The 12842-nt window shown below is 42.8% G+C and overlaps 1 protein-coding gene across 4 annotated transcripts in view; it reads left to right on the forward strand.

Moving 5' to 3' along the window:
• Nucleotides 1–12842, forward strand: part of ATP8A1 (ATPase phospholipid transporting 8A1) — a 473872-nt gene that overhangs the window by 361441 nt on the left and 99589 nt on the right. For all 4 annotated transcript variants that reach the window (XM_082272128.1, XM_082272127.1, XM_082272129.1 and 1 more), the window contains 2 exons: nucleotides 8170–8234; nucleotides 11726–11898. In XM_082272128.1, coding sequence (XP_082128254.1) covers nucleotides 8170–8234; nucleotides 11726–11898 — 238 coding nt within the window. The remainder of the gene's footprint in view (nucleotides 1–8169; nucleotides 8235–11725; nucleotides 11899–12842) is intronic.

The raw sequence follows: 12842 nt of genomic DNA on the forward strand, positions 1-12842 counted from the left end.
CAGCGAAGGAAACTCTTAAGGCGTCAGCATACCAAGACATTTTGGACAATTTCATGCTCGCAACTTTGTGGGAACAGTTTGGGGATGACCCCTTCCTGTTCCAACATGACTGCGCACCAGTGCACAAAGCAAGGTCCATTAAGACATGGGTGAGCGAGTTTGGGGTGGAGGGACTTGATTGGCCTGCACAGTCCAAACCTATAGAACACCTTTGGGATGAATTGGAGCGGAGACCGCGAGCCAGGCCGCCTTGTCCACATCCGTGCCTGACCTCACAAATACGCTTCTGGATGAATGGTCAGACATTCCCATGGACACACTCCTAAACCTAAAGGATGTGCCAACTCAATATTGAACCCTAAGGACTAAGACTGGAATGCCATTAAAGTTCATGTGCGTATAAAGGCAGGCATCCCAATATTTTTGGTAATTTAGTGTATTGAGTGTTCTTGCTATGGTTGCCATGCATGCTCATGACCTTTGTACTCACCATAAGGTTCTCAGTCTTCCCAGTTGAGTGACTCTTCCAATCATTCAACCCAGACAACTCAGGGGATCTTGGGCTTCAAGGTACTATAGAGGACATAACCTTTCAGCACTTTTAATAGAAAAGTTACCATAGTAGCACTGTACTACTCTGCTATAATGACCAGGATTTGGTTTTTTTTTTATACACATTGATTGCTTATAGCAGTGAATTTCATTGGTATAAGCAACCATTTTTACTGAATGAAACTGATTCATTCAGTGTCTTCTGTTGTGGTTAGCTGTGATTGGCCAAAGTTAATCACATGCTACAGATGGGCTGTGTTTGTCTGTGTTGTGATCACTGTGACCAGCAGCTAGCAACACAATTGTATATGATGCATGGCATGAAAGGAAGTTGTTTACATCTGTCACGTGATACTGACAGCAGGCTGGTATTTTAATAAAGACAAAAAAGAAAAGAAACAAGAAAAAAATCCTTCAACACCAATAATGTGAAACCAGTGCAAACAATATTGACAAATAAATGTCCAAACACAATATTCCAAATGGATCTTCTCTATTCACACCTTCCACTTCCACCACCCAAATGTGATGTCCTCCACCAAAGCAAGAATGCCTGCTTACCAGAAAATTTGGACCTCATACAAAGGTCAACAGCACCTGTGGCTTAAACCAATCCTGGGCCTTGTGTCTCCAGAGGGATTACTGAATTCAATAGATCTCCCTTGAAAACATCCGGCAAGTGGTCCGACTACAGAACAACTCATGAAGTGACACTCCCAAAGTCTGGCGATGTCAGCTCTGCTTCCTGAGAAGGTCTTTAAGCTGTGACCGGCAGTCAGTTCTTTAGAGGGCCGTTCTTTCATCACATTCAGTCCTGTATGGGAGATCTGCTGACATGTGATGTTGGGTGGGACTGCAGCTTCTGGTCACAGGATCTTTTGCTCTGTTCAGCTTTTCTTTCCTCCTGTGTGCAGAGGGTCCGCTACAAGCTGAAGATCCTCTACAGGTGATACAGGGGCACCGCTGAGTGTGCTGGGGGCCCCTGCGGAACTGAGTGTCAGAAGTGGATGTGAGTGCTGAGCTGCATTTGGGTGGTGGAAGGTGCGAATATCACGAAGATCTATTTGGAATATTGTGTTTGGACACTAATTATGTCAATATTTGTTCCACTGGTGTCACATTACTGGTAGAGTCGGTTCACACTAATCCGACTCGAAGTCGCCCCGACTTCGGGCGACTTCAGCGCGGCTTGCAATGACTTCTCATAATAGAAGTCAATGCAAGTCGCTCCGACTTTGCAAAAAAAATTGTGCAGGAACCTTTTTCTAAGTCAGAGCGCCGGGAGAGAAGGTATTAAAGGATAAGTTCACCTTTTGAAATAAATAATGCACGTTTTTTGCAGGTAAACAAAATATGCATTTATTATTTGTCTTGCTAAGGAGCCTGCAGGGCATTGCATTTAAAAACAGGTGGAGCATGTAACATGCTCCAAAGATGAACTTGTCTTTTAACTTCAGGTACGAAAAAAGTAATTTAATTATGTCATTTGTCATAATATTTTAAGCGATTCTACATAAACCAGCTTAATACATTTTATTATACTTTCCCTTTAAGGCTGGGTTCACACTTATGCAGGTTGCAGTTGATGCACTTTCCCCATTTTGTGTTTTCTGACACTCGTTTTTAAATGTGTTTTGGATGCTTTTTGCTTTTTTGGGAGGTATCTGTTGTCATGCAGGAGAAACCAGTAAAAACTCAATCAAAAACATAAGCAAGGATGTGACCCAGAGGAAATCATGGAAAATTAACTGTAGTGTGTTTCTATAAAACTGAAAACGCACTGAAAAACTCATAGGTGTGACCCAGGGCCGAAGCAATGCTTAAACAGAGATTAAGGTTATCCATATACAGTAATAAACATTAGATCCTGTTCCTTTTTTAAGACCTGGATAAATCTTGCTGAAATCTAGGAGCCAGCTCCAACATTTTTGGAGCTGGCAACAAATATGAATTAAATCTGACAAAAACATTGATACGCATGGATCTGCAGACTTCTGGTAAGAATTTACCTTTAGGTCTGCTTCAAATTCACATGTCCACACTGCAAAACATATAAATAACGTGTGTGTGTGTGTGTATGTATATATATATATATATATATATATATATATATATATATATATATATATATATATATATATATAATGTGTGTGTGTGTGTGTGTGTATATGTATATATATATATATATATATATATATATATATAATTAATGGCTTCAGCCAAACACTAACTATGAGTGAAAGGAAAGTTTTTGTGTTATCATTCATATTCTCTGAAAAATGGCCAAGAAATCATAAATTTTGCCAGGATATGTAAACATATGAGCACAACTGTAGGCAGGGCCATGCTAGGCCCATTCCAAGTGCATGATCTAAATGCAAAGAGTGCTGGAGTTTGCTGTACATTATGTAGGCCAGTGAGTAAAAATGTTTTGTGAATTAAGGTATTATGGTTTGTTTTTGATATTTTTTTTCTGCTACAATTGGTAGGGAGAGATTCATATATGTTTAGTCTATATAACAGTCATCCTATACAAAAATGCACAACACATCAAAAGCGATTTTTCAGTCTTCATTCATGCATTAGTACATACAGAAAGAAGAAACTAAAAATGCGGACATGTGGGCCTCCGCTCGCCCAGCCATGTCATCCCTTCACAGTGTGAATGAGAAAACTACATGTCCCGACAGCCTTTGCAGCTGTCGATTCATAGTTCTCAATGAACTTTCATGGCGCTGTTAAGAGCTCTGGTAGTTCATGGTCTCCTCCTGCCCATATGAGCAGACAGATACACTGACAAGTCTGCAGGAGTCCTGCATGATGGTGCAATGCTTGACAGGCTCCAAGTAAAAAAAAAAAATAATAAATGCACATTTTTTTTTTTTTTTTAACCTGTAAGATGTGCATTTATTTTATTTTTTTTAAATGTGAACTCAACCTTTTAAAGCCTAGTACACACAATCAGAAAAATGGGATTTTTGACTTACTGTAAATTCAATTTCCCTGATGTTCATTGATGGACACAGCTCCTGATATTCTTAAACATTGGGTTATACTGCCCCCTACAGGAGTTGACAGAAAAAGAATCTGGTTACGCCTATGGGCAAGTCCCAGGGGGTATACTCCCTTTCTCGGCTATAAGTACTCAGTTTATTTAAAAGCAGTGTCAAAAGAAATTACAACTTCACAAAGGGGTGGATGCTGTGTTCGTCAATGAAGATTAAAGAAATGGATTTTACAGTAAGTAAAAAATCCCAATTTCTCTTTTGTTCATTGACGGCCACTGGTCCTGATCTTCATAATCATTGGGAAGTCCCAATGCAGTGTTAAACATGAGGGGTGGGAACAGCAAAAAAATTCCCAAGGCTAAACCGTAGGCAACAGGAGCTCAAGCAAAACAGCTGGAGCCCACCTAAAAAAAAACAATACACCCTCAGTGAGGATCAGGTCCTCTAAACAGCAGCCTGCAAAACCTTGCGGCCAAAATAAGCATCTGCAGATGCTAACACATCCACTTTATAAAACTTTGTAAAAGTGTGCGCCGACGACCAGGTGGCCGCCTTGCAAACCTGCGTCACTGACGCCTGATGACGGATGGAATAGGCCTGAATAACAGTCTGTCTGATCCACCTGGAAATGGTCGCAGAGGAAGCGGACAATCCTTTCCGAGGCCCATCCGTGAGCACAAATAGTGAGTCTGACTTCCTAAAAGACTCCGTAGCTGCCAAGTACACCCTAATTGCCCAGACCACATCCAAGGTATGCAATGCAATTTCCTTCTGATGTTTAGGCCTGGGACACAATAATCTTCATTTAAATGAAAATCAGAGACAATGTAAGCAAGGGAATCTCCTGAAGGTTCTCAAAGGGAGGCTTCTGGAGGAGTGAAAGCACCTAATTGCACCCAAGGCTGCAACAAAGACTGCACTGGAGGAAACAAATGTCGGACACCCGAAGAAAGGTACTTACCAGGGAGTGTGTGGCCAAGAGTCATTGTAAGAAGACCGCCAAAGCTGACACCTGGTCCTTAATGGCACTCAAGGCTAATTTCTTTTCAACCCCCCGTTTGAAGGAAGGTCGAGATCTGAGTCACTAAGAAGGAGCAAGGTTGAACTCCAGGAGACTTACACTGATCAGAAGTCTGGACTCTTCCATTGTCCAGATCCCTTCAGCAGAATGTTTGCTGAGGACACCTCCCTAGCCAGACAGGCCGGCATCTATGGTGCTCACTGTCCAATACAAGAGGAGGAAGGATTTTCCAGACGAAGCGACGGGTGAACAAAGCCACCATATTAGGAACTCCTTCGTTCCCCGGTTCAGCCGGATACGATTTGAGTAAAAATCCTGAAAACAGAACCAGGACAATCACCCCTTTAAGCAACAGGTCTTGTACCAGCCCAAAACAGACCCTGTAAGTGGTCCGGGGACAGGCGCAAGTTGGAAGAAAAGACCCTTGCCGGGAGACAAGGGTGAAACAATCGTGAAACTCGATCTTGTAGCCAGACTGAATGACTTTGTGGACCCACTTGTCTTGTTTCAGGGAAGTCCACAGGTCTGGGAAACAGCAAAGACATCCCCCCACCCCTGATACGGGTAAGGGGGCACCTTCATGCTGAAGAAACCTTGTCTGCTGGTCTGGAAAAACCCCGCTCTCGGCTTGCCATACCAGGTTTGTTTCGCTCCTCCGGAGAAGGCCCTGAAAGACTTGGAGCCCTGGTCAGTCGACCCTGAGAGATAAAAAAAATGTATTAGCCGAGGAGGACCCGCATCTACGACGAGGTTCCTTGCCCTTAGTAGCCTGTGGAAGAAAGGTACTCTTCCACCAGCACCTTTTCGTTTGCGGTTGCAGATGTGGAGGAATCATCCTCCCTATCAGAGGATTCCGGGTGGGTGGTTGCAGACTCAGCAGTGACATTCACGGCCGCCGAATCGGATTCAGGATTTGATGAGGCATGGAAAAGTGGGGCGCTTTTTGCTAGCCCGTCGCCCGAAAGCCACATCCACTCCAGGACCCCTGTTAGTGCATTGATCGATGGATGGTTGGGACCTGGAGGGCCCCGCAGCCTCAGAGAGGGGATCAGGTGGGGAGATGTGCTCTAAAGACTCCATGAGTCACCAGGGGGACTCCATAAAATGTGTAAAACCCTGCAAAGAGAAAACTCCCTCCGCACTGGCAGCACCTGCCAGTCGCCAGGCACAAGCACCAAGCGATACTCAGCAAAGAGGGAGAGAACACCACCAGACTCACCACCCTGCAGAAACAGGCACCTGCATGATAATCTTCACTCCAAGTGCTGCTATCAGGAAGTGAAAAGATCCAGGAGTAAGCACCTGGGGATGAGGGGCTCCCACCACCGAAATCACCGCTCACAGGGCTACACTGTCATGGCGGCCACTATTTTTAATGGGAAACCACCACAAAATGGCCACTGGACTAACACAAACATGGCCACCATGCATAGAAACACACAGGCTATAGCAAAAAGGCAGCCCCGCGAGGCCTCCAAGGACCCATGAGGGATCCCTAGGCTTCAAGGACAGACCCAGACAGGATGGGGGTCCCTGGCAGGAGCCCCCACCAAGTACAATCCCCCCACACAGCCGGCCGCTGGTGGGGCACCCACCCCCCAGCCCCTGTTGCCAGCATAGCGCCCTGCCCCCACCCCAGGAAGTGGACCAGACCACCCACACAGCCCAAGCATATGTGGAGGGGGGTAGGATGGGGACAGATGAAAGGGGGGGGCCTGATGGGAAAGAGGGGAACCGGGATATGACTGTCCCAAGGAAGGACCCACATCCACCTCAAAACCCTCCAGGGGTAGAGGAGGGAAAGCTACTCCCCATACCAGGAACCAGGTGGGCACCACATCAGACAGAACCCCTCGCCATCCAAATGGGGGGGGGCTGTCGGCCAGGAGGAACACTGCAACTCGGGCTGAGACCTGGTCGTATGTGACCTCGCAAGACGTTTAACTCGCAGGCCAGCCCTCGTCCAGTGATGCTATGTCGCGGATCTAGATTATCCAGCCTGTCGCCCAGTCCAGCAATCGATTGTAGATCTCACAGGAAAAACCAGGAGAAAAAATTTGCCAGGATCCGAGATCCCAGCAAGGAACTAGGTCCTTACTCCTAGACAGAAAAAAACTGGGTACCTATAGCAGAGAGAGGGAGTATACCCCCTGGCCAGATTATTTTTCTGCCTAGTGTCCTCCTCCTGTAGGGGGCAGTATAACCCAATGGTTATGAAGATCAGGAGCTGTGTCCGTCAATGAACGAAAGAGAAATCAGACGAAAAATTCTGATCATTGGTACGCAAGCTTTGAGAGCTGGTCACGACAGTTCATGCAAAATGATCCTGCAATAAAGAAGGGATTGGGAGAGAGGTGCCAAACTGTCAATAGTGTAGCAAGTTTTATTATTTGAAAAAGTTAAAATACAAAGCTTATGCACTCAGACATCTCTGGTTTTAAGCATTGAAACGAGTCCAATGTAAAAGTCATCCGTTCAAAATCCAGTTCACACCTTAGCCTTTGACAGGAGCGCTGTGAAGCTGGGGCAGGATTTCATGCAAGCTACTGTGGAGCTGTTGCGGGAGATTCAATCTGTCAAGGATCTGTAAGGAAGCGGTAAACCATCCAGGGTGCTGTGACCAATCAGAACGCATTTTGGAGGCCAAATCAAGGCTTTTTAAATATAAAAAATAAATGCACACTTTTTTGCAGGTAAAAAGTGTGTATTTATTTATTTGGAGCCTGTAAAGCATTGTACCAGTGATCAGCAGATCGCTGGTACCATGCAGGTCTCCTGCAGATCTGTCAGTGTATCTGTGTGCCTGTACATCCCGTACACTGACGGGAAGAATCAATGAACTACCACAGCTTTAAAGTTCATTGAGAACTACAAGCCGACAGCCACAAAGGATTTTGGGGCTTGTGTGAATAAATGACGTGACCATGTGGGCAGAGCCCCACACGGCCTTGCTGATTTCAAAAAGTGACAGCTAGTACAGGAAACGTCTCCCTTTACTGCTGCCACCGGGGGAGGGGGGATCAGGCAGCAGCTGCAGCATTGGGGACATGTTGCATGTCCCACCCTAAACACGGCTAGAAAATGTAACATGTTCTCAAAGGTGAGCCTCTATACTTTAACTAGTATTGATAGCTCTGAGATTGTATAATTTTCTTATATATATATATATATATATATATATATATATATATATATATATATATATATATATATATATATATATATGCATTGTTTACATAACTCTGAATAATTTAAAAGGTTTCTTCATACGTATGTACTTTTTTTTTTGTATGTACATGTTGCTCTAGCAAACGCAGCTCAGAGCGCTGGTGTCTTCTCATGCAAAATTATCCGAAGGGACTAATGTGAAAATTTTTGTCATACAATACCAGAACGGACGATTTTCATTTAATCAGTACAGTATTTGAAGAAAATCAGAAAACCAAGACCACGAAATATCTGAATATTATTCTAGAATGCCATTTTTGCATAGTATGTTGTGTTAGTTTTTTCATATGCATTTATAACAGATTATTGCAAAACATGTTTTTAATAAAAATTCTCAACTGCTCTGTTTTCTTTCCATAGGACATTCGTGCAGACTACTGACCAAAAATATGGGCTTAATCGTTATTAATGAAGGATCACTTGATGTAAGTATGTCTTGTCATGTGTGGCCAAGCTTGTGTCTTGTGTGTGAAGCAGATTTAGTTTGCTCCTTATACATATTTTGTTTGGCCAGTTACAAGCAAAGCCTTAGATTAAGCATTATTATACTGGCCTCATCTACGGTACTTGGCATGATCTATAGAAGTGGTGCATGTTTTAAATAAAAAAAAAAAATGTACAGATCCAGACTTTTAAGTGATTACCAAATTCCCTTCTGAAGAATCCGCAATGGCTGCTTATGTTCTGATACATGTTTTTCTCTGATGGTTTTCCTTCAGATATTGAGATTTATGACTGATGAGATTTGATCAAGTTAAAGTAGAATTCTGGGATAACTCAAACTAATAAAAATACTCCCTCCCCCTCCTGGCACCTACCCTTTGCTAACCAGTGTAATACCGATGTGTATACTTGCCTATTATGCCGCTCGGGTACAGTCACATGATCTCTCATGTGTCAGTCAGCGGCCGGCTGCAGGGGAGAGGAGAGAGCACTCAATAATGATTGTTAAAGCCTGGAATGGTGATGTCCCTAGTAGGCTTCAATGGCCCATCTGTTAGCTTTCACTCCTTTCCCCTGCAGTGGTCACTGGCTGGCAAGTGGAACCGGGTCACGTGGCTGGACAAGAGCAGACTGAAAGTAGGTAAGTATATGCATTTTTCTTACACAGGTTAGTCAGCATACAGTGCCTTAAAAAGCATTCATACCCCTTTTTTTTTTTTAACATTTTGTCAAGTATAAGGAAAATGATAAATGGTTTTCAATTTTTTTTTAGATATACCTAAAAAGTGTGGCGTGCATTTGTATTCAGCCCCCTTTACTCTGATACCCTGAACTAAAATCTAGTGGAGCCAATTGCTTTTTGAAGTCACCTAATTAGTAGAGTCCTCCTGTGTGTAATTTAGTCTCCGTATAAATACAGCTGTTCTGTGGAGCCCTCAGAGGATTGTTAGAAAACGTTAGTGAACAAACTGCATCATGAAGGCCAAGGAACACACCAGACAGGTCAGGGATAAAAAGCAGGGTTAGGTTATAAAAAAATTTCCATGCCTTGGAGCATCTCACGGAGCACTGTTCAATCCATCATCCCAAATTGGAAAGAGTATGGCAGAACTGCAAACCTAGGATATGGCAGTCCACCTAAACTGACAGGTCAAGCAAAAAGAGCATTAATCAGAGAAGCAGTCAAGAGGCCATTGCAACTCTAGAGGAGCTGCAGAGATCCACATCTCAGATGGGAGAATTTGTCCACAGGACAACTATTGTTCGTGCACTTCACAAATCAGGCCTTTTGGAAGAGTGGCTAGAAGAAAGTCATAAGAAGTCCCGTTTGCAGTTTGCGAGAAGCCATTTGGGGGACACAGCAAACATATGGAAGAAGGCACTCTGGTTGCGACCAAAATTGAATTTTTTGGCCTAAAAACATGTATGTGTAGCGGAAAACTAACACTGCACATCACCCTGAACACACCATGAAACGTGGTGGTGGCAGTATCATGTTGTGGGGATGCTTTTCTTCAGCAGTGATAGGAAAGCTGGTCAGAGTTGATGGGAAGATGGATGGAGCCAAATACAGGGCAATCTTAGAAGAAAACCTGCTAATGTTTGCAAAAGACTTGCGACTGGGGCCGAGGTTCATCTTTCAGCAGGAAAGCGACCCTAAACATACAACTTGAGCTATGATGGAATGGTTTAGATCAAAGCATATTTGTGTTAGAATGGTCCAGTCAAAGTCCAGACCTAAATCCTATTGAGAAACTGTGGCAAGACTTGAAAATTGCTATTCAGACGCTCTCCATCCCATCTGACAGAGCTTGAGCTGTTTTGCAAAGAATGCGCAAAATTGTCACCCTCTAGATCTGTAAAGCTGGTAGAGACATCTCCAAAAAGACTTGCAGCTGTAATTGCAGTGAAAGGTGGTTCTACAAAGTATTGACTCAGGGGGTCAAATAAACTTTTTTTATTGTTTTCATTCCACATCACAATTATGTACCACTTTGTGTTGGTCTATCACATAAAATTCCAATAAAATACATTTATGTTTTTGGTTGTAACATGACAAGATGTGGCAAAAGGGGTATGAATACTTTTTTCAAGACACTGTAGGTACATTGTATGGGCAGGTAGTTTCACACTGACAGGAAATTCAATGGACTACAACAACGCTCAGCAGCGCCTTGGTAGTTCATTGAGAATTTTGCGGCTGTCAGTACTCTTAGTTTTCCCATTGACAGAATGGGAAAATTACAAGTAATTTCTTTAAATTGTGACAGCAAGCAAGGGGAGAGAATCCTCTGCTAGCTATCATAGCAGGGGATTGGGGAGGGGTTGCAGGGGCTGTGCGTGTGTGACATGGTAAACAGTCTATATTCCCATTGCACACATCCCTAGAATGAGCTTTTAAAGTACCGGATACTGGAACATTCCCAATAATGTAGATATTTGCCAGCACACCAAGGATCTTCGATTTTTGTCCAAACGTTTTTTTATTAAAGAAAGATCACATCACAAAACAGTGTAGTGCAACGTTTCAGAGTCACACAGGGCCCCTTCGTCGGGCATGTGATGTCGTGAATATTGGTGTAATCTGTTACAAAATGTGATTTTACTCAAGAGATTAAACTAATTCCACTGCTCTACAAAACTCTTGTTCGGCTGCATCTTTAGTAGGCTGCCCAGTTCTGGTCACCAATCCTCAGGAAGGATGTGCTGGAACTGGAGAGAATCCAGAGAAGGACAAGAAAACTAATAAGTTGGCTGGAGGACTTCAGCTATGAGGGACAGCTACAAACAAAACGTATTCTTGTTGGAGAAGAGAGAGAAGATATGAATACAATATACAAATATCTAAATGGTGATTCTAGCACAGGGGAAAACGATTCAATCCTATGTAACAAATAAAAGATTGAAAAAAAAACCCACAGCCACACAATGAAGTTGGACAAGAAGCGGTTCAATCTTAAACTGCATCAGGGGTTCTTTACAGTTAGAGTGGTAAGGATGTGGAACATCCCTTCCACAGTTGGTGGTGTCAGTGGAGAGTGAAGATAAATTCAAAAACTTTTGGATGTGTTTCTTGGCGAACACCATGTACAGTCATTTGGAAAATGGTAGTGACATAAATACACACAAACACACTTGGACTGCATGGGATGGATCAGTGTCTTTATTCAACCTTACCAACCTTGTAACTATATGTGGCTAGCATTAGTAAAAGATTCTTATGGACATTTACAGTAGGAGTCTGGGACCTAAAATCATTACCAGCAGTAAAAACTCAGCAAAGGTTCCACACTTACTGTTTCACTAAAATAAAATGTTTTTAAGACCAGTCGGTTAGCACCTGAGAATTTTTGGGATACCCCTTTTACCCCATGACTAATTGTGTAAGTTTTAACAGTTTGAACTTTTAGTTCTGACACTATATAACTTCTGTAAAAGTGACCTTTTTTGCTTTTTTCTTTTTCCTATACAGTCCACTCGTGAAATTTTAAGTCACCACTGCAGTAATCTTGGAGACGCACTCAGAAAGGAGAATGACTTTGCCTTAATTATAGATGGCAAGTCCCTCAAATATGCCTTGACGTTTGGAGTTAGACAGTACTTCCTGGACCTGGCCCTGTCATGCAAAGCTGTCATTTGCTGCAGGTAAATCAGCTCAGCAGCTCTGTACTCTCTGCAGGGTGATCTCCCAAACTAGTGACCAGGGAAACTGAAAAAAGCTACTAACAAGGATGTATGTAGGCATTAATGTCTGCACAAAAATGAAATACGCATTTGTTACTTTACTCTGTGATCACTTCTCTGCTGTAACTGTCTTTCAAAGCTAAAGGAGGTTTAAAAGTTGCATTTAACAGTATTCTTTTATTGGTTTACTAGACAGGAAGTAATGTGCGACTTGGAAAATACTTTATACCACCTTCATATGAAATATTTTCTTACCCCTTAGGGCATATCAGTGCTCATGAATTGTTACATATTTTTGTGGGTTTTTTTCAGTATGTGGTTTTAGTACACTCTTGGTGTTTGCGCTGCTTTTTCTTTTTTATTACCTGGATGCCCTAAAGTAAACCTGTTCTAAAAGAACACGGGCTCTCTCTGCCAACCTCTCATTCTGAATATGCTAGCTGACTGGCTTTTGTGCTTTGAGTCGCCATGTATCACATTATCATAGTGGTATTTCTTTCCTTACTCAGTTTCCATTTTATCTCCTCTAAAATACTCATACCATTCACTGAATACGTGAATGGAAAACATCCCATTTCTATTGACCAACTTTAGATATGACCTGACCTGAACTAAACATTAAAAAAAAAAAGTTCGAGCCAATCAGAAGTTGATGTAAAAAGGGATGATATCATTTTTATCCAGACTGTCTGTAAAAACCAACACCAAGTTTTCACGGCTGCTATCCAGAAAGGGCTATAGAATTGTGACATGAGAGAGGAACTATTAAGTGATTACAAAGCCTCTGTACTAGGGTTGCACCGATACTAGGCATTTCTCGCGAGTATCGGTACTCCCAAAAATGTGCCGATACCAGAAGTGACGTCCGGTTGGAAGCAGAACGCCTCCTCCTCCAGCCAGCTGTC

Source organism: Pelophylax lessonae (genome assembly GCF_965119305.1).
Source record: "Pelophylax lessonae genome assembly, chromosome: 1".
In the NCBI taxonomy this organism is placed as follows: Eukaryota; Metazoa; Chordata; class Amphibia; order Anura; family Ranidae; genus Pelophylax; species Pelophylax lessonae.